Below are 25441 nucleotides of genomic sequence, written 5' to 3' on the forward strand. Positions count from 1 at the left end.
CCCCGCGGCTCGGCCGCTCCCATTGGCTGGCGGCTCGGGCGGGGGCGCGCACGGGCGCGCGCCAGCCGGGGCCGGGCCGGGCGGGGCCGAGCAGGGAGCGCAGCGCCGCGCCGCGTCGCGCCGGGCCGGGGAGCGCGCACGCCCCCGCCCCGCCCGTTTCCGTTCGGCCGCCGCTCTGAGCTCAGGGCCTGTGGAGCAGGAAGCGGCGGGAGCCGGACCCAGGGGAAGGCCGCAGGTACCGGCACGGGGCTCAGGGCCGCGCGGGGGGGGCGGGGAGGGATGGGAGGAGGGGTGGGGGGCGCTCCCGGTTGGTTTTCCCGGTGGGTTCGCTCCCGGTTGGTTCTTCCAGTCGGTGGCGAGGCCGCGGCTCCCGGGTGGGGCCCGGCCGGGAGCTCCGCGAGGCCGGTGGCGGGTGGGGGGGGGAACCGGCCCACACCCCCCCCCCTTCTTTCTCCTCCCCCCTTCTTCTCCTCCTCCTCCGCCCCGTCCCGGCCCGCGTTTCCCGGGGGAGCTCCGCCAAGTTCCCGGGGTCGGTAACGGGGCCGTTCCGGGCGGCGGGGGAGGGGAGAGGAGAGGAAGGCAGGGCTGGAGGAGGGGGGGGGGGGGAGGGAGGGAGCGGCGCCGGGAGCAGCTTCCCCCGGGGGGCAGCCCATGGGGCTCGGCCGCCCTTTGTAGAGGAGAGCGGGGGGCTCCCTCCGCGGGGATGTTGCCGGGTTTTGGGGGGTTCAGGGGGGGGAACGGGGGAGCCGCGGGGCCGGGGCGCGCCGCGAGCGGGGCGTGGGGCGGCGGAGCGGCAGCCGCCGGCGGTGACGTCACCGAGCGCGGGAGGAGCCGGGGGGGGGGGGGCGGTGAGGGGAGGGAGGGGGGGGGGGAGGGGAGCGCGGGCGGCGGCCGCTCGGCAACGGCCGGGCCGCGGGGGCCTCGCCTCAGCGCGGAGCCGGGCCCCGGCCGCCCCCAAAGGGGACGGGAGGAGGCCGAGGAACGAGCGGGGGGTGCTCAGTAACGATCCGCGCCGGGCCCCGCTCGCCTTTTTGTGTTGTTGTGGTTCCGCTGGGGGAGTTTTTGAAGAGTGGGAGCCCTGCCCCGAGCTGCCTGTGAGGCACGCCCGCTGTAAGCCCTGACCGGGTTCGGCCAGGTGGCTGGCGTCGTGTGGTGTTAGAAAGGTGGTTTTTTTATTATTATCGCTATTATTTTTTTCTTAGGGAACGAGTCCCGCAGACGTAACCGGCGGCCGCGGAGCCCTCGCGGCTCGCCAGGCGCGCGCCCTGGCTGGGTGCCACAGGGCCCGAGCGCCACAGGCAGGCGCTGCCCCGAGCCAGGAATCGACAGCAAAAACATCCTAAAATGCGCTTAATTGCCACCAGGATGTAGGGCTGGAGATGGCTCTTCAGATAAGCAAATTCCGAGTAGAAACAGTTTGATTTGTGTGTGTGGGGGGGTTAGGAATTAGCAGCATCTTCCCTCACTTTTTCGTGGTAGCTCTTGTTTTCACTGCTTTTTACTTACATCTTACCTTGATCCTCTTATGTTTTTTTACTTTTCAATATATTTACATTGTCGCAAGCACCATTGGCTCTTCTTTACACAACTTGCATGGTCTGCTCAGCTCTCTGAGCTCCTGCCTCGACCACCACACTCACCAGGCCCTTGTACCTCCTTGGTCTTGTCTCTGCGTAGTATCCGCAGTATTTCAGTCCTTTCTGCTGTGATATCGTCGAGGTTCTTCCCAAGTCTCCCCTCAGACTCAACCCCTTACGTTTTACAGTAATGCCTGGACTGGTTTGTGTGTTGTTACGTGTCCACTTAAACTGCTGTATGTCGCTCTGTTCTCTCAGGACTTGCCTTCAAGTTTAACTAATGTGGAGGAAAAGTTAAACCGGTGAGCTCGAGGAAGTTCCCATGTCAGGAAAGGCTAGTCAGCGTGCCCTTCTAATGCTAAGTTGTTCCGTGCGGTGAGTCTGTGCTGCTACAGAGGTAATATTGGTAAAAACTCGTACCAGAGAGCGTTGCTGTGCGAAGTAAACGCACATAATGACAGCTTGACTTAGGTTCCAGGGATGTGGCTATGCAAATGCACACGCCTTAATGCGGAATGGAAATCCTCGGGTGGTGGCGTGGCTGCCCTCCTGCAGCACTGAGCACGGTGCAGAGCGCCAGGTAGCCGAACACAGTCAGCTGTGTATTTCCTCTGTGATCGTCTCAAGAAGCCCGAGTATCCCAGAACTGCTTCCAGTCGCTAAGTTACTGTTGCTTTGCTGTGTGAGCCATGTACACCGCTGCCAGGTGTCCAGGTGCCTTCTGACCTTGATCTCTGTTCTCACCTCATTCTGAGCTGTGGGTGAAAGATGCCAAAAGCGTGAGTGGAGTTGGTGGAGGAGCTCTGATCCATCCATCCTCACTTCTCTCCTTTTCCTAGCCACGTTTTCACTTGAAAAGGGTGTTTGAGAGAGTGAAATAACTAAAATATCCATAAAGCAACTTTTGATTAAGGTGTTTGCTGTCCACTCTTGCATGCACACTACTAGTAGCCAGTCCTTCCTAAGCAGATCTCCTAATTAAACCAGTCGGAGCAGGGTTTGCTCTCATCCTCTGACCAGCCTTCATGAAGAAGGAGTGGATGGTGTCACCGGTGTACCTGATGCCTCTAATAAAATTGGGCTGTGCACCGACAACAAATGTGAGGCCTGTCTTCCCTCAAACTCCAACAGTTGGTTTTTGATTGATTATTTTTTGTTGTTTTTAATCAGAAACCGCAAATTCAGCCTCCTTGCTCAGTAAACTAGCAGTGCTTTGTGGCCAGAAGTCTCTTACCTGACCGTGTACTGGCTGATGGAACTGTCACGGTGTGGAGCAGGTCCTCGCGTGGGTCTGTACAGCCAGAGGGATTCCTCCTCCTCAGCTTTTCAGGAAGGTTGCCTTTGTGTGTGTCAGTGGTTTGGAAGAACCAGCAGCTCTCCCAAGTACCAGTTATCTCTGTTTGCATTCTTTGCTAGCGTTTCATTTTTCTTACATTTTACACGTGAAGGCTCTTTGTTCTTCACCTTCCATCTGCACTGCTGAAGTTGTGTGCAATGAGAATGCTGGCGTGGGGTGGGATCTCAACAGCTTGGTACTGACAAAGGGAATCGGTTCATTTTTTGAACTTCAGTCCAAAAGCTGTTGGAAAGGCTGGCTTCCATGTAAACCACAGCAGAACTAGGCTTCTGCACTTGAAATTGAAAATGTTGCTGGGAAGATTTTAAATTACAGTGTGGAATGTCAACAGATGAGAATGCAGTTTGGGAGAAAGAAACTGTTCAAAAAAAGAATATGGCCCTCAGAAAGTTCAAGTTCTGAAGTTGACCCAGAAGGTAAATAAGAACATGAACTGTCACGTTCAAGTCAAATGAGAAATACAGGAAACTTCCAGTAACATCAAACTGCTACCAAAATTAAATGATAAATTATTTTCCAAGCACGTAATAAGGTTGCTGGAGTCTGGAGGGTCAGTAGATGATGATGAAGTGAAAGAAGTATTTGACGATGAAGCCATCAGAAGAAAGTTACGTGATTTATGTGCATTCCTGTTTACTGTGGAGGAGTCCAAAGAGGTTCCTCTGCCAGAAATTCTCTTTATGGGGAGAAGGACTCACTGGAAGATCAGTCAGCAAAGAGTATTTCAGGAAAATGCTAAGTGTAGTTACAAAAGACCAAGAGCAGATGGTGCTTGCCCAAGGGGTTCCGAAGGAACTTGGGGATGAAACGTCTGTGTTGGTAATTACGTTGTCTGACTTCTCACTTCATACCTTGAAGCCAGAGAAATAGGAGATGGCCTACATGGTATCAGTTCTTAAAAATAGTTCAGCAGGATATCATAGAGTTCAAGGCCTATTTTTAAAATTAAAAAAAAAAAAAAAAGTAAAGAGTTGGGCTAACAACTTAAAAGTGGATAAAATCAGTGCTGCCTTTGCAAAGGAAATGGTGCTGCTTAAGCCTCCCAAAGTTTTGGAATGACTTGGCAGGCACAGAGAAGGGAAGCGTGGGGCAAGAGGAGAACAGGGGTCTGTGGAGTTATGCCTGTTTTGGTCAGCGTGCTCTCAAACAGCCTGGTGAGATCTGAAGGTGAGACGAGTGTTGGGTAGTAAGGGGAGGAAAGACGAAAGCTGACTCGGAAGAACTGCGTGTAGCCCTGATGCTGAAGTAAAGGTAGTAAAACATCAAATGAAATTCATTCCAGACAGATGCAAAGCCAGGAAAAAAAAATCATGATTTCATGGGGGGAGAGTTAATTATTCCCATTTAGGAGGAAGAGGTTATCATAATTCTTTGGAAATGCTGCAGGTTGAATATTCAGCAGTGATCAGATGAGTGCATGTGAGGAGCCCTGGGGAGAGGAGTAAAGAAGAAAGCAGGAAAGCACCACGGCTCTCGGGTCATCGCCCACAGATACCCTGATTACTGCGGAGGAAAATGGACTTGGGGATTCGGTACAACAGGAAAAGCAAAGAAGAGGCTGACGAGGATGATCAGGGATAATGCATGGATTCCATACAGGGGATGCTTAAGGAGATTTGAACTCCTCAGCTTGGCAAAGATGTGCCTGAGTGCGTTCTGGTCTAGATCAAAACCCACGGTGCCTCTTGCAGTCTGCACAGAGACCACAGAACTCAGCACTACAAAGAGCTCTGCGTGGCGATGATTTATGTGACTTCAAAATCCAACAGATGAAATCACAGAAGAAAACGCTATCAAATGGGCTGCCGAGCACAAAGATTAACAAGCTGACTAAGAATACCCAAGCTGGAAACTGGGAAAATAACCTCAGGGAGGTGTCAGTGCATTTGTTTGTTCTTCTCCTCCCTCGGTCATCTCAGAGGCAGGTGGGTGCTGGCAGGAGGAGGAGGGCGTTTGGCCTGAACCACTGCAGTCTCAGCAGTCATCTCATGGTAGGAGCAGAGGAAGAGGACAGTGAGAGCATCACCTGTGAGTGCGAAGAGGTGGTTTCCTTGCATGTTTGTGCTTCTGCCATGGTGCAGGGCAGCGGCAGGTGCCTGAAGGCAGCGATCTGACCCGAGCAGGGCCTGCTGGGCTGCTTTCAGGCCATCCTGCTCCGTGCTGGACACGAGGGAGGTATCCGGGCAGGGGGGACACCAAGAAAAAAAAGCTGGCACAAATGCAAAGCGTTTTGCAGATCGCACACATGACTGGAAATCCACAGACCTGCTATAATTACCTCAATATTAAGCCTTAATCTCATTTTGTGCAAAGTAATCTTGGGACTTGCTATTGCATAAGAGAAGGGCTCTCGTAAGTCGTCGTGCCTGCAGATAACGAAGAACGAGTCAGTGGGGGCAAAGTAACAAGAATATTAAACGAGAGTTGGAAGGACAGCGATGGAGGCACAGATCCTGAAGGAAAAGTGCTGCTCTCTGCTTTATCTCCTGCCTCGGCTGTGGGAGGAAGGGTGTCGTGTCATCGACTCGTTGTGGCAGAGGCAAAACGATGGAGTTAGCTTTCTTCCCTGGGTTCTGAAGTGGTGTCAATCCCATAACCCTATAGAAAAAGGGAGGAGAGCTTTGCAGGCAGTCAAGAGCAGAGCAAACAGGTCCAGAAGGACCTCGCTGAGTTTGGTGCTTGGAAAACAGGGTGCGCAGTGCCAGGGGAGAGCTCTGCTTGCAGGTATTGCACTTCTAGCTTTTAACATTTTTGGCTTAAGCAGGCTAAAAAATATGTTTAGGGAAATTCCTTTTGTGATGTTTTTCCCCAGTCATGTGCTGAAAGAGAAATAAATATCCTGGCTTGGAAAGGAAATGAAAGCATCTTGTTTTGTTTGCATTTAAAAAGCAATGCAGGACAGCCATACTGCTGGGACAGTGTGGAAACCGAAAGTAAGAAACAAAAAACAGGCTCAAAGACACGGAAAATGCCTGGCTGGGGGGAAGTTGGAGCTCGAGGAGAAACCTGTGACTAAGAAATTACGGATCTGAAAAGTTACAGATCTCAAAAGTGTGTTAGAAATAGCAAAGTCCTGCTGGGTGTCTGCTGTCCTTCGCTTTGAAGCTGGCTCACCCGGTGCTCCCTCCTGCACCTCCTGGAGACTGAAGACCTGGGCCCTGGCTGTCCTCACCCTCACTTATCTCTGAGAAACACCTGCGAGTCGTTCTCTTCCTCATTGCGAGCCTCTTCCAGATTGTCCCTTGTGCAGTTCTGGCTCCTTTGTTCACGTGGAAGCTGTTCAGTGCTGTAACTGCCGGTGCTGCCGTGCTCCAAAGCGCTCCCGGTTCTGGGCAGCCGTGGTGTGGGGCAGGTCAGACCTGCACACGGGCAGGAGGTGCCCTCCGGGGTTCACATGTTGGCTTGGTGATTGCTGCTTTGTTCACTCTTTCCTATTTCTGGATAGTGGCTTTTTATTTATTTTTAATTTTTAACTCTTCGGAGTGTTGGGCTTGTATTTTAAAGGAATTACCTACGTACCCAGAATAACAGTCATCAGCTCAGAGTCCCACAAATCCTATAGGAAGTAGGAACGGGTTTTGCAGTGTTCCAGTTCCATCCAGCGTTTTATTGCTCAGTCAGAGTCTTTTAAGGTCCTGCAGTTCATCACTGTAAGCCCTTGCCTTTATTACCTGAGCATCTTGGTGTTGTCAGTAAATGTTGTCTTACTCTTTTTCCTGCTTTTTCGGGTCATTTAGGAACATTGAGCTGTACGGGTGCCGCTGCTGTTCAGCGGTGCGAGAGGTGTTTTTCTTTGTCCTGGCCTTCACCGATCAATACACAGGGAAATTCCCTGTAGCCAGGTGTCTTTGTAATCTCTGTAAATAAAAAAGTTTGAACATCACTGCACACTGAAACTGGCTGGAGTTTGGTGAGCTCTGCCTCTGTTTTGTATACACCTCAAATCTGAAGCTCTTTGGCCTGAGAACAGTGTGATTTACTTAGATGTTTTTTTTCCAGAAAACTCTTTAAGTGCTGCAGCAGTGGAAGGAGCTTGGGAGAATGCTAGTATGTAATAATAATGAGAAGTAGGACAGCCTTAATGATTATAATCCCATCAGACTAAGACATCAATCCCAGGTACAATGATGGAATAAGTAACAAAGCGTTCAGGAAAGAATTAAGGCAATGTCACTCAGCCTAGGCTGGGGGCAAAAGAAACAATTAGTGTTAATTGCTTCGGCTTGGTTCTTAAGTGTCCATCTTAGCCTTCTGGTTAGCACTTGACAGTAATTGCGCATCACTTTCAGGAAGAAACGAAACTGCTACAAAATCAATGTGCTTCATGTGAAATGTGGGAGAAGGAGGGCAGCTTTCAAATGAAGTGAACCTGTGTCTAGTGAGCTCGTGGGCTGGATTTCTCGCCGGTGCTCCTTGCAAGGTTGGTTGCCACTGGCTAAGGCATGGGGGGGTTAAAATTACCTGTGCTGCAAGGCTCCATTCTGGAGGGCCAGCTGCATGAGCTGCAGAAGGGGTGGGTTAGGTAAGCTGTTGGCTCTCCTCCTGCTTAGGAGCTAGGGGACAGTGAAAGAAATTGATAGGGGACGGCTTTGAGTTGGAAGGAAGTGGCTTTACACACAATGTGTAATTAAGCTGCGGGAACTCCCTCCGACAGGATGTTGTGAGCACTGAAAGTTTACACAGGTTCAAAGGCAGTCTGGACGAGCTGATGGAAGAGAAATCAGTTGGAGGTTACCGAGCCCACGGGAACTGCGTCTGGCCCAGGAAGCTCCTGAGCTGAAAACGTCTGGAGTCTGGGGAGCCTGTGTGAGGAAGCTTCTTGTTCCTTCTCCCCCTCTGCTTTTCTGTAGACATCCACTGCTAATCTATTGTCCTCGCTGGGCAGATGAGGCCCAAGCTATTGTGCTCAATTCTGTGTGCAAAGCCCTGTAGTAAAGGGTGGCCCGCGAGTCCCCAGGTATGGGAAATGTGGGTTTTGCTGTGGGCTGGTGCTGGAACTGCTTGCAGGATGTAGTGCTGGAGCACAGAGGGGCACATAGGTCGTGGCTGGGGCATCTCAGTGAAGGGTGTGTGTGTGTGATGGTGCTGAGGCTTTGCTCCTGTAAAGCACCAGCATGTGGGTAGGCTGCTTAGGGAAGGAGAGCAAAACGAAACAATGTTTTGCTCTTTCCCATGGTGACCAGAAATCAAGAAAACTTACCAGAATCAAAAGCAATTTTCTCATCTAGGAGTCATATGAGCTGCGTGTTGTCACACAAGATTTATACCAAAGAGGAAAGAAAGGGCAAAGACTGCCATTTGATCTGATGAATCCAGCTTTGAGACTTCACGTGATACCTCAGGTTAGGCGTACCATGGCCGTGTGGTACACAACCCTGATCTAGTAGTGGCTGCCGGTCTGGATTTCTGCAAAAACTTTGTACGGGCAGCTTGGTGCTGGGCGAGTCACCTCCTGTCCCGTCACGGCTGCCGTAAAGGCAGCATAAACAATTTGCCCTGTGCTCAACTGAACGCGCGTTGTGCGCCCGTGCCTATCAAATTCCAGTTCTGTACTTCTGGAAAGCTCTTCATTACTCTGCATAAAGCACACTGGTCATTAAGGGTTCCCTGGGGCTGGCACGAAACCAGTACACTTAAGACCTCCTGCAGCTGAGCTGACCCTGCTCCCAGTTCTGGTGCCGTGGTGCGAGGAGGCGTGAGCTGGTGCTGTGCAGTTAGCTGGGAGCTGCTGAGGTTTCCTAGCTGGGCTCGTAGCACGGCTGTATGGCTCGCAGGGTAAAGCTGGCTGTGGAAGTATCTAGCTGTGTTTGCAAAGCACTTTTTCCAAACTAGTAAAACTTACCAGGCTTGAGCGTGGTTAATACCCAGCCTGAATAAGCTGCTAGCAGAAAGCTGAGCGCTCTGCACAGCCTGTCCAAGGGCCCGTGCCCGGTATTTTCACCCTGTTGGGTGCTACGCTGGCCTGTCTCACTCTTTCAGTTTTACTTCATTCATATAATTTCCACCATGGATTATGTGTAACATGCAGTGTCAGTAGCCTGCCTTGTGCTTTGCCAGCCTTGGGACTTTTTTGAGTGTTAAATCTGAAATGTAACTCTCAGAAAAACCCTAAGAAGAACACCACCAGTTGATAAATTTTTTTCCAACTGTTCCCATGTAGCACAGTAGTTAGGAATAGGTGTATTTTGCAGTGCTGTCAAACAAAGCACTTTGTTCTGGGTGCTCTAAAGAATATGGTTGTTTCCCAAAAGCCTTGTTAGTAATACAGGAAATAGTGTGGTTTATTTTATGAATATCGATGTCCACGGGCAAATTAGCACAGAATTAAGCACACTTCAATGACAGAAGCTGTGCTGCCTGTCACTTTACAGCGGCAGCTGCATTCATGGATTTAGTGATTGTATTCCAGTGTCATGGAACTGCAGAGCTGCTGGTACCCCAGCAAGCCTTCCTTTCAGGTTGTATGTGGTATCAAATGAGTGTCATGGGTTTAAGCATGGAGTTTTCTGATTTTTGCTTTCAGTGTAGTACAGATGAGTTCTGTTCTGAATGCCTTTGGATATAAAGGCAGGAAATAAGTGGTCGCTGGCAGCACGTTTTGGTGTACGTAGTTCTTTGGGATCTCTTAGGAAGCCTGCAGCAGAAGCAGGGGTTGGATCTACGTCCTCTCCGTGATTAAATCTTTTTTTGTGTTTTTTTTTTTTTTTTTTTTTTTTTTCCGTACTCTTAATGCAGTCCTAAGGCCATTTGCTACCCATTTTGCAACTTCTGGAAGAGGTGAATTGAGGTCACTGTTTCCTTTGCTTCGCGGCTGTCGCCAGTTAAACGCATGGCCTGTCCTGGCTGGGTTACGTGAAACCATGGCACAGGGAGTACACAGCCTCGTGTCTGCCCGGAGAACCTGATTTAAGTCATCACGAGCAGCATTTCAGTAGTAACCTCCACCATGTTTCTAACATGTGTTTATAAGTGCTTTCATTGATGAAAAACCTAGCGGGGAAGAACACTACAAAACGTAGTTGCTGGTGTCTTGCACTGGGACTTGGAAGGAGGAGGGAGGTGAGATGCTTGCCTTCTGCTGGCAGTTTAAAGGACAGGGATTTGTGGATCCTGGCTTCTGCTACAGGAGGGTGAATCTGGTTGCCATCCTCATCCTGGCCTTTTTTCCCTTCTTCCTCCTCGTTCTCTGACCATGCTTTTCATACCGTTTCCCCCAGCCAGATGCTCCGTGTTCTCATTCTTTAACTGTCTGTGTACAGCTGCCTTACTGCAGACCTCTTTGCTTTTGGCCTGACCTCCTTTCTGTTCGTGGTTGCTCTGAGACTCAGATCGTCCTTGGTTTCGGTGCCAGACACTGCTAAATGGCCAGAATAAAACTGTGGGAAAAGCTTGCTCATCCACATCCTCTTCCTCTCCGGAGTCCTTGCAGAAACTCCTTTCTCCCTCCCCTGGTATTTGAGCAGAAGTGAGCGTATTGTAAAGGTAAATCCACGCCTCTGGCCCAGAGGCAGTCCTCCCCTGGGAGAGGCAGAGGGCAGGGCTTGGCTGCGTGGGGTGGGGAAGCCTGTGTAGGGTCAGACCCTAGTCCCTCAGCCTTGGGCCTGTTCCTCCTCCTGGCCCAGGTCAGTGCTGGCCGAATGAAGGGGGAGTGAAGGCAGTGGGAAGAGTTGGGGCCCTTAATCTCTTCATAGTGAACTAATTAAGTGCAGCTTAAAGCACTTTAAAAAAAAAAAAAAAAAAAAAAAAAAAAAACTTGTTTAAGTGCAGCAAAAAAAGCTGGTTACGAGATTTTAAGACCCGCGCTTTCCAACACCTTGGTTTTGAGGACTGCAGCAAGATTAGGTATAAAAGGATTTAAAGGGTGTTTGCCTTCCTGTCGTCAGAAATGTAGTGAGAGATGCTGTTGAGCTGCTTCTGCTGGGCTCTTGGTAACGTAAGCAGTAACAGAGCAGCTTCTTGACAAAGCTGCACACCTGTATCATATGTGGGCAATATAGAGTTGGCAGCAGTTGATCAATCATTGGAATTGTCCAGTGGGGACACCTACACAGTAGTGAAGGGCTGTTTCTTGCACCCTGTTACTTTCTGCAAGGTTGAGAGCCAGAGCTAGAGAGGCGAACCTAGCGTGTTTGGTACCAGCTTGTCCATCTGCAGAGCGGCAGCAGCGTGCACGGCCCTCACACACCCTCGGTGGCCTTGGGGTCTGCAGGAGAGGCGGCTCTGGAAGCGTTGTCCCTTGGAGAAGTAACTTGCATGCTGGAGAAAAAGGCAAATTCCACTGCAGTAAGCAATAATGCTTTGGGGGGAGCACGTTTAAAACCTGGGGAAAATTGCCTTTCCCCGTTTCTCACCCTTCTGGAGCGCTCCCTGGGTCCTGCTAACAAGCGGGGCTTTATGCCGTGCGCCTCTCCCCGAGCGGGGCTGCGCTTAGAAATAGCCTCATGCAACAAGGGCATTAGTGTGGCAGCTCTCACCAAACAGCAGCTCCTTGTGTTGTAACCTCCTGTGATGTTAGGGGCATTGAGCAAACCGTCTGAAGCTCTCGTAATACCTGGGGAAGGCACTGGCCTGGGTTGGAGGAAATGTCAGCGTTGCATCTCTTCCATTCAAATGAGTCACTCGTGTCCTCTTGTGAGAGTCTCCACTTGGAGGCTAGCGGACCAGCTGGTTTTAAGAACCCTATAAATGCAAGGCTGGGAGGACTGCTTCATTTACCAGGTGGAAAAATGGCACCTCTGGTGTCTTGCTACAACAGATGGCACAGATGCCCCTAGATGATGATTTCAGCTGTTGTGTTGCACTACTTGGGGTTGAATATTTCTCACTGATTGCCCTGTGAGCACCTCCAGCAATGTTGCTCCTGCAGCTTTCTGGATTTACTGCTCTCTCCCTGCTCTATGCATTCTGTAAAAGGATGAACATGTAATACTTGTGCTCAGTTATAGTGAGATTCTGGTGGCTTGGGCTTGCTCTGTGTGTGGTGTCCTCTTCTGAACTTCAGACACAGCTTTGTACCTCTGCATGTAAGTTTGTGCTGGTCATGGGCTGTGCTGCAGCACAAATTAACTTGTACATAACTTGAGTACATCTTAAAACATGTTAGGCTAGAAAAATACCTGTTGATTTCTGTCAAACCATAGTGCTGGTTCAAACTGGTGTGTTCTCAGGCTTCAGAATACTTGACTACGAAAACTAGAGGATGTCAAAGTGGAGCAGATAGACCCAGCTGCAGTGAAGGCTGTTAGCGTTGTCCTTGTGGTACGTACCACTGAGGTGTAGCTGCACTGTAAGCAATCAGGTTTTTTCTCAGTTATACTCTAAGGATGTTCTGAGTGTTTGCCAGAGTTGTCAGTCCCTTCTAGCTACCCACTGAATAGTAATGTATTTATTTTAACTTAAAATAATAAACTCAAAGAAGCTATTCTTCCAAATTAAGGAGTTATCGTTGTGAATATGCTAATGCAAATAAAGGAGTGATGAAGTAGAAAATAGCTGCCTTAATTTTCCATGAATTGTGGTGTAATGTTGTCACGGCCAGCTATCTACTAACATTGGAGAGCAAAACTGTTTTTTTCTGGACATGCAGCATCCCTAGAACAACTGTCAGACACACAGAGACTTTCAGTAATGCAGACAAGGTGATGAATCTGTCATCAGAAGAGATGGTGCAGGCTCAGCAACAGTGTTCCTTCCACCTTTGAGCATCCATGTGTTGAATAAAGGTGAAGTAGTTCTGAAGTGAGCAGCTCTGGCAGCAGCAGTTCAACCCCCCCCAGTAGAGCAGAAACTGAAGTACCGCAAAGCTGTAATGCTGGGCAGAAACAAGTGCTTGTGATGTTTGGTGACTTCCTTCCGAGGCAGCTGCTGGTGGCTGTTAGGCGATCAGATGTGACATCCTGGGGCGTGTGTAGCGACCCAGCGTTCCTGGGTTGGTTCTGAAAATGTGTTGAGGTCTGTACACAAACTCAGCTCAGGCTGTGCGTGGGCAGGAACGCTAGAGATAATGCCAGGAGCAGACTGAGCAAACCAGGGACAACTCCTAGGGCTTTGGAGGCAAGGATATCCATGGGGATCTTTACGTCCCTTGATTTAATTTTATACAACGCTTTTGTTCCCAGGACGTTACGCTGAGGAAATTCTTCTGCTGTAAGGCTCTGCAAGATGAAGCTAAAGTAGCAAAGATGAGGACACAGTAGGCCACCAAGATACAATAAGGTGCTTGGGGCTCCTTCTGAGGAAGCTGGTGGTGAGGGGGTTGTAATTACCCAAATATCCAATGGATTAAGTGAGTGAGACTGCTCAGTGAGTGTGAGGTATGCTGGTGGCAGTCAAAAGATACTTCTGAGAAGCTGCAAATTTCAAAGTGGCTTTTGTTTGCTTTGGTTTTGTATTGGTTTTTTTTTGTTTGTTTTGTTTCATTTTTACTGAATTGCAGTTTTCTTGTAGACTCTTAGGCATATGTATGTGAAGAAAAAAACAGAAGGCCAAAATACAAAGTGAGATTCAAATGACAAGGAACATTTAGAAAAAAATCTGGAGTGATGTAATTATTCAGAGGAAGTTAAGAGCTGATATGATACCCCACAGAAAAAGAAGGCTGTCCACAAGCCAAGAAGGTCAGGCCCTAGGTGCTACTGCAGGTAATGCCAGTGAGAAGGGGGCAGGACCCCAGCCACGAGTACAGAAGGGAGAAGCAGAAATCGCTGAAGAGGAGCAGGTTATCCTGTCCTGCCACCCACTAACTTTGGCTTCGTTATGGTTTCTTCTGGGGCTCAGATGCTTTTCTGGGGGTTGTGATGATGACACTTGCACCTGAGAAAGTCTGCAATTCAGCTGGGACTACAACTTGGAGATGGAATAAACCATTAATCAGGAAGGATAAATAAAAGCAGGACATTAGACTATTGAGCTGTGACTGCAGGGTGACTTACTGCCTAGCAATGCTGATGGAAGACCGCCAAAGTAATCCCCATGTCCTATCACTGGGTGTCACCGAGCAGAGCCTGGCTCCATCCTCCTGACACCTTGACAGATCTATAAACGTTCGTAAGGTCACCCCTCAGTCTCCTCTTCTCCAAGCTAGAGACCCAGCTCCCTCAGCCTTCCCTCACAAAGGCCATGCCCATGTCAAGTAGGATAAACAGTAATGGGCTTATATTACACAGCACAGGCTGAGGATAGGCATTAGGGAAGTTCCCTCGTAGTGAATGTGGTGGAGCAGATTGTTTCAGAGGTTTTGTAGGACTCAGCCTTCCAGTTTTGAAGGGCACATTGCACAGCTGACAGCAGATAGGACTTCTAAGTAGTCAGCTGTGACTTGGTAGAGAGAACAGATGATTTCCAGTTCTGTAAAATCAAATGCTACCAATGCTAGAAAGTATTCAAAACCACTTTAAACCACTGAAAGATATATATTTTTTTGAAGTGTGGATCATTTTAAACCTTCCACAGATGTGAAAGATAACCCTAAGCCTCTAAGGTAAATGTGTGTACATCTGTATTCACAAGGTGAATTAAGCTCGTTTTAGAGATAAATTAGGATTACTTGAGCAGTTGTGGCTGATGAAGCTGTGCTTTAGAAGTCCTTGAGCCCTTGCTGCTTGATGGCAGAAATGGTCCTAGCCTGCACACAGAGAAATACAGATCTGTGTAACAACCACTGCTTCTGAGCCACGTGGTACTAAAGGTGGCTTTTAGGTGGTTGGTTCTGCCTTCTCACTGCCTTAATTTCTTAAGGCAAGAGCAGAGGTGGAAAGGAGAAAACATTTTGGCTGTGCTCTTCTTTCCTGTGCTTCCTCAAGCCCTTCTCCCTTGCCAGCAGCACTGAGTGCCCTCAGAGCTTCGTACTGGGATTGCCGTGGCAGAAGTTAACTCACAAGGGTGCTCCCCCTGCGGTGGTGGTCGATTTTACGATGGCTTTGCTTTTTGCTCCATTGTCATGAAGCTTCAGCAAAGCCTTTGACACGGTTTCCCATAGGATCCTACTGGACAAGATGTCCAGCACACAGCTAAACAAAAACACCACGCGATGGGTGAGCAATTGGCTGCTGGGCAGGGCTCAAAGGGTTGTGGTAAATGGGGCCACATCTGGCGGGCGGATGGTCACTAGCAGGGTCCCCCAAGGCTCCATTTTAGGGCCAGCAATGTTCTTATAAACGGTTTGAGGGTGGAAAGGCCTTGCTGAGAGATCTGGATGGATTGGAGATCTGGGCGATCACCAACCACATGAAGTTTAAGAAAGGCAAGTGCCGGGTCCTGCACCTGGGACGGGGCAACCCTGGCTATATGTACAGAATGGGCGAGGAGACGCTGGAGAGCAGCCCCGCAGAGAGGGATCTGGGGGCTGTGGTTGGCAGCAAGTTGAATATGAGCCAGCAGTGTGCCCTGGCAGCCAGGAGGGCCAACCGTACCCTGGGGTGCACCAAGCACAGTCGAGGGAGGTGATTGTCCTTCTCTGCTCTGTGCTAGCCGGCCTCACCTCGAGCACTGTGTGCAGTTCTGGGCACCACAGCACAAAAACGACGTGAAACTGTTGGAGGGTTTGCAGACAGAAAAAAAAAAAAAAAGAGCAAGTAGGTGTATAGTGCTATGAAGTACTCTCTCAGCATCAAAATACTTTCTACTGTGGGGATTGTCTAAGCCAGGTGTGGTCTCTGTGTTCGGTAACCTGTACGGGACATTTCTCCCACATACCTGCCTGGTCTCCTTCAGATCTGCGTAAATTTCTTAAGTCCACAGCATCTTGCTGGAGTTCCTCTGGTGACTCAACTGCTGCCTTCCAGGGGGCTTGAACCCTTTTTTTACCGTCTTTGTGTCCCCCTGCATTTATGGGAAGTGGGGCTGAACAGTGAATCCTCTCCGTGCTGCTTGGGCCATCTGTGGCTTTGTAGATGATGGTCACCGAATCCAATGCCATCATTTTTGGTCTCACCCTGACTCTAGCTTTTGTTTGAACCTTTTCTAGTTTTCAAGACCAAAGACCAATGTTGCTCTGTTGCTTTCCTGGCAGTTCCTGCCATTTCACCGAGCAATAGAATAGTTTGGGTTGGAAGGGACCTTTAAGGACCATCTAATTCCAGTCCCCTGCCATGGGCAGGGACCCCTCCTGCCAGCGCGGGCTACCCAAAGCCCCATCCAGCCTGGCCTGGGGCACTGCCAGGGATGGGGCAGCCCCAACTAAATTTCATGTAGTTCTTGTGAGTGCTACCAGAGTGATGTTTCCCAGAACTTGATACTTGACCCAAGATCTTACCTATGCAATGTCATAGGCAGCTCAGAGCAACTTGTTTTGTACCCAAAGTTGGGACAATTCTTTGTGTGCATTGTTAGAAGCGTCTTTATGGTGAAATGCCTGGAGCGGTGTTGTATCATTTACAAACTTTGTCAGCTCACTGGTCGCACTGCCTTCGGTGTCACCAACCCCAGTGCGGTCTGGTCCTGCTGCCAAGAGCTGTGAGGAGCTGCTGGCACGTCCCCCCACGTCTCCCCCGTGTCCCCCGTTAGCCACTGCAGCCCTTGCTGGTGGCAGGATCCAGCGACCCAGTAACGGCGGTGCCCAGCACAGCGGGTTGAGGACTGAGCTGTGCACTTCCAAAAGGCTTTTTGCAGCGCAGTGGTTGTAATTTGAGGAACAAGCTGGTTACCTTGAGGTCCTCCCGCGAGTGCTCTGACGTGGCAGCAGAGAGCTCCCCAGTCCAAGTGACTCACAGAAAGCTGCTGGCACTTTACGGTTAGGACAGCTCAGCCTGATGAGAAAATGTTACTGCCCTTGAGCTGAAGCGTCTCACACTGGATCATCCAGAAGACACTTTTCAGAATGTGTTCGTGGGCAGTATTGCTCGCTCGCTCACTTTCAGTGGAGGTTCCCATCTTAAAATGACAGAATAGGCAGAGAAATGCTGAAACATACTGATCTCCCTCCCTTCTACTGCTTTTAAGCTGAGTGGCTTACCGGTGTGTTGACACATCCTGGAGAATATTTTTCTTAAAAGGACGGGAATTTGAACTCGTGTTATTCCAGATGTGTTCCTCTCTACTGGGCAGATAAATGCAATTTAAAAGCTCTTATTGATTAGAAATGTAATGATTGTTAGTTATTAGCATCTCAGTTAAAAGCTGCAATGGAAGAATTAATAAGTTGTTGTCTTGTTTTTCAGCCATGGCAGCCATTCGAAAAAAGCTGGTTATAGTGGGTGATGGTGCCTGTGGAAAGACCTGTCTGCTGATTGTATTTAGCAAAGACCAGTTCCCTGAAGTGTATGTTCCCACCGTCTTTGAAAATTATGTAGCAGATATCGAAGTGGATGGAAAACAGGTACGTGTGCTCTCTTGTAATAATCAACATGAACTTTCATTTATTCAGAACAGCACGGAGATCGCCACAATTCTTTAATAAGTGGTCAGTACGCATGCTTAGTATTCAAGATGTAAATTTATTTTTAAATACTTAGCATGTTCCTGTGGAAAAAAATACTGACCTGTCTAGAACCTGCACATATCCAACGTCTGTTTAATGGCATATTTCTAACCTTTTACAATTTGAGACTCTAAAAACCAGACAGTTCTAGCAAGGAAAACATTGCAGTATATGGGAGTGGATGTTCCAAAGATGTGCCTACATGCTGAGGACACTGGGCCTTTGGAATTGGTAGCAGAGTCCCTGTTTTGATTGGGACCTGGTATCGTGATGACAAAAACAAGTCCTTAGAGTAAGTTTTCTTCATTCCTGCTCCTGGCAACACGCGGAAGCCTCTTTGGAACAGCTGACTGGCACGCTTCAAAGGGATTTCCTTTTTGTAGTTGTACATCTTCATCATCTGTTCTACTTGTCTGAAGGAATGCAGTTCTTAGCAGCCAGGCGTACCGAGCATCCAGCTCACTGAGCTTCATTTTCAGCTTGTTCTTTTGTAAATGAAATGTTATCACATCTCATTTTAAATATTTTGAAAATTGTTTTTTAATCTATGTGACCTCTGAGTCCTTCTGTTTGCCAAGCAAACAAACGTGCCAAATCCCTGCTCCAAGAATCAGCCGTCTGAAAGCCAAATAGCTTGCCTTTGCATTTGCCTCACACAAGGGGAGTGTGTGATGTGTAAAACTGTCGCTTTCAAGGGTACTCTGGAAGCATGTGAAGCAGAAACTTTGTACCTTGAAAGCCCAACTATTTTCAAAACCACTCTAGGCAGGCATGGCATTAATCTTATTTTGTTACCGTGCAACTCACCTCTGTGCCATGGGTCCTCATGTCAAGCATGTGGCAGGTCGTGGTGCTGGTGGTGCCGAGCTTCCTTGTCTCACTCTGACATGTTTTTTTTTGCTGTAAGTTCAGGCACAGTCAGAAAATCTTTCATTCAGTTCTAGTTCAGATGCACTGACAGATTCATATGCTCATTTTCAATTCTGATTTGAGCAAAAACTTTTTGAGCCATTTTTGTGCTTTATTTTAAAATTGATTTCCTACTGTCACTGTCTGATTAATTGTGTCATTACAGTTTATGCTATCCAAGTCTGAAAAGAGCTTTTCTCTCTCATGATATGAACAGGTTAGAAAAAAAAATCCTTTTAAGCTAACATAAGAACATGTTTTCCTGCAGAATTACAATTTCTACAGTTTCTTGGACTCTGAGGATTATTGTTTAAAATATGTATGATGTCCGTTTCTATCTCTTATCACCTAGTTAAATTGCCTCATTCCCTTCTGCCTGAATCTCTGCATCTCTAAATGGTTTGAACAGAGAGCCATGCCCTGTCGGCTCCATGCAGCCAGTACCTAGATAAAAATTGCATGAGCTGCTTCAGCAGTGCATTTTCTGTTGTGGAAATGTCAGCTGAATTTTTCATAACTAGATGACATATTTTATCACTTTGAAAACTTGATTACAAAAGTTTGTAAGAGAATACTGCTTAGGACTGCCCTGTTGGAGAGTAGCTTGCCTGCTGTCGTCTTAGAAAAGCACCACCAGAAACATTCACAAGCCACATGAAGACTCGTAGTGGTGCTGCAGGATGTGTTTCTTTAGATGGTGCAAAGGGGCTGATACAAATGTTGTGTGAGGGAACCTGCAGCAGACGTAGCAAATGTTCATACTTTGTACAGAGACAAAATTCATATTGGCAGATGTGAATGCGGAGATTACTCTAAGGAGTAATTCTTTGATATTTCAGTCAGAAATTTCCGTATAAGTATGCAAATAAGGCTTTGTATCTTCAAAATACAACCAGACATTTACATTGCCCATTCATTCCCATTCCAATTTGAGTTCCAGTTCTGTGCGTCTGCCTTTGTCTGAGCTGCTGTGGACTTTTTTTTGGAGTTTTTCTAACATAAGAGCTTAAACAAGAATGGACCCACTCTGTTACAGACAGATCAGAGAATCTCAAGGAAGAGTAAATGTCCTTGTTTAAATGTTGGCTCTATCTTCTAAACCTTAAACAATCCCGTTGGGGTGTTCTCCTCTAGTTCTGCCACAAGTATAATTATTGAGAACGTTAGCCAACTTCAGTTCTTAGTAACGAGAAACTTTACATAGAAATCACTTTTATTTTGAAGCAAATTACATGTTTAAATTTCTGCTGTGATGGAGTTTTAATGAATTTGTGCACAAATAAGTATTACCTTGACATTTCTTAATCACTACAGGTTCCAGCTGTAAACCAATTGAAAACATGAATAATCCTAAATAGCGTATGCTTAGTCCTCTTTCAATGAAAACTACTATTTCTGGAATGCTTCTCAAGCAGATTCTCAGCCCTTTGCAGCTGATTCCCTTTAATTCGTCTGGCTTGGTGTTCTGTTGGTAGCTTTTACGTTTGTTCAGAGAACCTACAGTAGGCATGAGTATTTAAAAAAAATAAAGGAAAAAAGGCTACAATAAGTTGATTTTTGGAGCTACAGAATGGAAAGTGTTTCATAGTTCACTTGTCAAAGCATTTTGTCTTATGTTCCCCTCCTTTTGACTGGTGTTGACTGTAATACTTTATCCACTTTGCTTGGATTACTAGGTTATGAATCAAACCTTCCCTGACAAACTGGCTAACTGCCTTTGTCTGTCTTCTGCAGGTTGAGTTGGCTTTGTGGGATACAGCAGGACAAGAAGACTACGATCGACTTAGACCACTTTCTTATCCAGATACCGATGTTATACTTATGTGTTTTTCAATTGATAGTCCTGATAGTTTAGGTAAGTGTATCAACAATTGAATGAGAACTGCTGCTCTGTCGCTGTGTTGCCCTGGGAAATCATTCTGTAAAATATATTTTCACATGCTGTATTGATTGAGAACATCACTAACTTCGAAATTCATACTGGTTTTCAGAAATTAAGGTCTTAAAGGAACCTGTATTCTTCAACAACACCGAGTGGCCTTTTGATTCTTTTTTTCGTATTTCTCCTTGAAAATTACAGGTTCTTAAACACTGGAGATCACACTATATCCAGGAAGATAGAGTAACGTTGTACGTAAATGAGGAAGCTTGTGTTTTCATTCCTTCCCCGTCTTTTTTTTTTTCATTTATATTAAAAAGAGAGATTGGTTTCAAATGCTGCAAATTATCAGGTTCCAAATATACTAGATTCTCTTTCTTGGCTTGGTGGGGAAGAAACGTGGGCTAGAACCATCCTGGAGAGGGGTTGGCACTTAAGGGAGTGGCTGCCTCACTGGTGGAAATGATTGCAGAGGCTGAAGATTTACACTCTAGTCTGCTTTCCCGTGGCTAGCATCTGCCTGTGATGGAGAAAAGAGCTGCTTGATATAAGATTTCTGAGCTCCAGAAACACATTTCGGACCTCTGTTTGTTTATTAGGTGGGCACTTCTGTGTGGAGTCCAAGACTGAAATGCTCACTGATGGGTTTATAAAGCTGACACATGGGAATCTGTGTTTGAGCTTAAAAAGATATTTTTGAAGAGGGTAAGGAGAAGGAAGTAGAGATGCTCTTATTTCTAAGGTTCAAAAAAAAAACCCCAAAACTCTGGAACTTTGATTTCTGTCCCATTAAAATGGTAATGACTCCATCCAGTGTAGTCTTCTAACCATGTGCTTTGTGGTAGCACTTCCTTAAATAAGTGAATTTCTGTAAAAATTCACTCACCAGTGGGATTTGTTCGTTGGTGTCTGTGAGGTATCTTGCTAGGATGCACATAATGGTAACGTTGATCTTCAGAGAAAGACTGACCAGATGTGCTTTCAAACCTGAAAGTGACTGACTTTCACTTGTCACTAGTCAAAATTATGCCCATCCATTGGGTGAGGAGGCAGTTTCAAACCAGTAAAACTGAGAAACCTGTCTGCTTTGTGTGTTAATGAAAGGTGGGAAATTATTTCAAACAATGCTCATAAATGGCATACAGATTATCTCCCAAATGTATTAAATCATTGAATCCTTCAGAGTTTTCTACTCGCAGGGCAATCCTGATCACTGCAAGCTGTTCTTACAGGTGCATCTTTCCTACACTCCTGGTCTATCTTATGGATAAACCCTTCCTCCCAGAGTTGTCTTGGGAAGAAGCAAGAATGAGACAGAAAGGAGGCGTGAAACAGTGCAGTTAATGGAAGGATTAGTCCTGAACATCCTCAGTGTATTATGGCTGAAAAATACTGTTCCTGACACCGTTTATAGAAGGCTTGAGTACATAAGCAAACTAAGCAAACAAAATACTTCTTAAGATGTCCCAGTGGCATTAGTCTGACTGGGATAATGCCTGATGGCTGTTCGGTCTGATTTCTTGCCTTGCCTCTGAAAGGTAGCAGCCACTGACCAGGTAGGTGTGAAAGACTGCCTTTTTAGGAAAATCAATGCCAGCTTGACATCTGGAAAGTCCCGAATGCTCTCTTCATCGCTTCCACCTGATTCTGTGTTTAAAGACATCTTTCATGGTCTTGGTTTCTCTCTAAAACAATTCGAGGCTGGGATGACGGTGGAGCTGTAGCTGTGCTTGGTGTGGCTGTTCAGGCCCAGGTTTGGTCCGTGCTCGCTCCCACTGCATGTGCTACCCTGGCAGCTGGAGAGCTGCCTGCCTGCCCTGAAAACAGGCTGGCTTGCTGAGCTCCACCGAGTGCTTTCATTGAGCCAAGTCTGATCTCAGCTACTCTTCCTTTCCTGTCCTCCCTGCTCACCAGTAGCAGAGTGCTTGTGCTCTGGGAGCAGTGAACTGCCAGGCAGCGCTTCAGTTGTGGAACACCTAGAGGTGAGCACTCCAGGCGCACAACTGCTTGCTGTTTTTGGCTGAAGTGCAAAAACTAGCTTCAAAATGCTTGTCTAAGTTGTTCTTTGGGGCAAGAAAATGATGCCACAATAGTTTAGTCTCTTAAAAAGCTGAGTGGAATTTTGTGAAGTTAAAAAGGGGTTGTGTAACCTGCAGGTATAATATATCCACTGCTGAATCTCAGGTGTCTGAGAGCTTCTGAAAGCAAAGCCTGATGCTTTGGACTGCTCAACGCTTCCTGCTATTATAGAATTTGTCAAAGTTTTCCTTTGCAAGTCACCCTCCAGTCTTCCATTTGCAGGTCTGTTAAAATAAAAGACATGAAGGAAAGTTGTAGGAGACAAAAGTTGCTTGTATGCAAACACAAATTCATTTGCTGCAGATAAGGGGAAATAGTAAATCTACAAATGACCTGCACACAGTCTTGGTGTCTGTGCATCTGTAATTAGTCTGTAGTGTGATGTTTCTGGTACAGTGAATGGGAGAGTTTGGAGTGATGGTTTGATCTCACTTTTTGAAAGGAAGAATTGCTGTAAAAAATTATGCTTTGGGGTTGTGTCCATCTTTAGCTTCTGGAGATAAAATAAAATGTTTCTCTTGAAGCACAATATTCCATAACTCCTTACTTCAGAATTCTACATTATGTTCTTTGAAATACCTTATGCTAACCCTTGTCAAGTAGTTACTGAGAGACAGAGAAACCAAAATGTTAGGTATCCTTCAGCCTTAAAATGACCATAGACAGGCTTGGCTTTCTGGTGGTACTAGAACAAGTCTATTTGCACCCTACATTAAGAATAGAAAACTGTATCGCTGTGTTTTAGTATATTAAAATCAATCAGCAGATAGAAGCTTTAAAGGAAAACTAGCCCCAGAACTGGGTTTTAGTTACAGTCACTCTTGTATTCATTTTTTTTTTTTTTTTTTTTCAGAAAACATCCCAGAAAAGTGGACCCCAGAGGTGAAGCATTTCTGCCCCAACGTGCCTATCATCTTGGTAGGAAACAAGAAGGACCTGAGGAATGACGAGCACACAAGACGAGAGCTGGCCAAAATGAAGCAGGCAGGTTCCTTTCTGAGTGTCTTAACCGTAAATGAAGTGTGTCATTTGTACCCAGAACGGTAAATGGGCATCTACAGCTTGCTGCCAGCTTCCTATGGGCTGCCTTAGGAACACTTACTCATGACAGGGACCAGAAAGTATTCATTACCTTGAACTGAGTGCTTGTTTTTCATATTGGTGATTTAAAAATATATATATATTTAGTATTTTTTCATTCCAAGCAATGAAAACTGCCTTCTTAGGAGCTGTTGGGTTACTAACAGGCAGCTGCTCCATGCTGGAAAGCTGGATTTGTGAGGCAGAAATGACTTGATGCAGAGAGTCAGTACATCAAATGCATGCATACTTCAGTTAATCTTTATTTTGTATGATCAGGTTGTATAAGGAAACAGTTTAATTGGTGCCTGTTTTAAAGGAATTACTCACAGGTGCTGTAGCTCACTCCTGAGCGTATCACTTGGTTTTATTTTCAGATAGTGTCTGAAGCTTCCAGGTTGGGTGTAGGCCTGCAGGTACTCTGCTCAGCCCTGGAATTTTTGCTCCTGTTGCATCATATTTCTGTTTAGACAGACTGGGGCATCAATTTTAGGGTTTGGTCATAGGCTTTTGTTACAATTATGGCAAAAAGATGCATAAATGTTTAGTTTTAAATAAGCAGACTTGTGCTCTTTTAAACTCGGAGGCATTAGAAAATCCATCACGTCCTCAAGCACTGGTGTGATGTGCTAGTATGCACGCAGTCTGTAATCCAGGCTGAGAATTATATGCAGCATCTTGAGAGTACAAGCAAATAGTATTTTAAATCTGCCTTTATTATTTTTAAAGTATCAGTCTCAGAGGGGTGACTAGCTATTAATTGACCAACTAATTGTCTGTATTTAATCTAGAAATATCTTTGTGTTTGTTGGGAAGCTGGGTGGGAAAGAAGAGATCGGGGACGTTTGGTGTGGCTTTGGACTTTTCACCAATTGCTTCTGTGTTGTTGCAGGAGCCTGTCAAACCTGAAGAAGGAAGAGATATGGCAAACCGCATTGGTGCATTTGGGTATATGGAGTGTTCGGCAAAGACCAAAGACGGTGTGAGGGAGGTTTTTGAAATGGCCACTAGAGCTGCTTTGCAAGCCCGACGTGGCAAGAAAAAGTCTGGGTGCCTTCTCTTATAAAGTGTGGCCAGAGGAAGATGGCCAAAGCAGCACCCTGCACTTGAGTAATTTTGAAGTGCTGTTTATTAATCTTAGTGTATGATTACTGGCCTTTTTCATTATCTATAATTTACTTAAGAGATTTAAAAATCGAGTCATCTTGCTACCAGTATTTAGAAGCCAACCATGATTTTTATAACAATCTGCATCAAATTCATCTGTGCACCCAAGGTTAACCTCAACATTCCTCTAACCAACCTTTTCTGCACTCACAGGATATGTCAGGCGCTAACTGAAGACAATTCTCTATCTTCTGTCTTCTCTCTAGAAAGAGAAAAAGCTGTCAACACAGAGGATTGGTCTGTAACTACTTTATAACTAACGTCCTATTCTAATTGAGTACAACAATTACATGGCTGTATGTGGAATCAAGTGTAGCTTCAGTGCTATCACATTTAGGAAGATCTGATTTTCATGGCTCAGTGATTTAAAACATTAGTTTAAAAATGTGATCACTCTGAAATGACCAAGTCCCATTCAGCTAAGGACAAGTGAGGGTTCTGTGGTTTCATGTTAGTTACCTTTTAGTTACTGTGTAATTAGTGCCAGTTTAAATGTATGTTACCAAAAATAAATCTATTTACCCCAGCTTAGATGTAGTATTTTTTGTATAATTGGATTTCCTAATACTGTTACTTGTAACCTCTGCATTAAGGTGTTCTGGGTTTTTTAAGAAACTGTATTTGAAAAAATAAAGTAAGATGGAAAGCAGCTGATCCTCTTCCCCTGTTCATTTGTAAGAGTCTGACCCATTTGAGTGGTCTGCATACCCAGGAGGAGTTTTTTCCGTGACATGCCATAGAGAAAAGACAGCCTGCTCACACTCAAAGCTTCTGAACTGTTCAGTTGCCTTAAGTTCATTGCTGGACCCAGTTTCAAAACTAAAAAAATGAAACTTTTTGTGTAAGTTTGGTTACCATGTAGTGATCAGACTCCTAACCTGTGAACTTCTTGCTGTTCTGCAGCCAACTAAACTCTTTCTGTATTTTCATTTTTCCAACAACTAATAGAATAAAGGCAGTTTTCTAAGCTCCCTGTA

General features: G+C 46.5%; 1 protein-coding gene across 1 annotated transcript; it reads left to right on the forward strand.

Moving 5' to 3' along the window:
• Positions 1-76: 76 nt before the first annotated feature.
• On the forward strand, positions 77-25441 carry RHOA (ras homolog family member A). The gene is made up of 5 exons (XM_068695008.1): positions 77-235; positions 17091-17248; positions 19994-20114; positions 23071-23201; positions 24190-25441. Exons 2-5 carry the CDS (start codon positions 17093-17095, stop codon positions 24361-24363), a joined length of 582 nt encoding a protein of 193 aa, XP_068551109.1. The 5' UTR covers positions 77-235; positions 17091-17092; the 3' UTR covers positions 24364-25441.

Source organism: Anas acuta, chromosome 11 (genome assembly GCF_963932015.1).
Source record: "Anas acuta chromosome 11, bAnaAcu1.1, whole genome shotgun sequence".
Classification (NCBI taxonomy): Eukaryota; Metazoa; Chordata; class Aves; order Anseriformes; family Anatidae; genus Anas; species Anas acuta.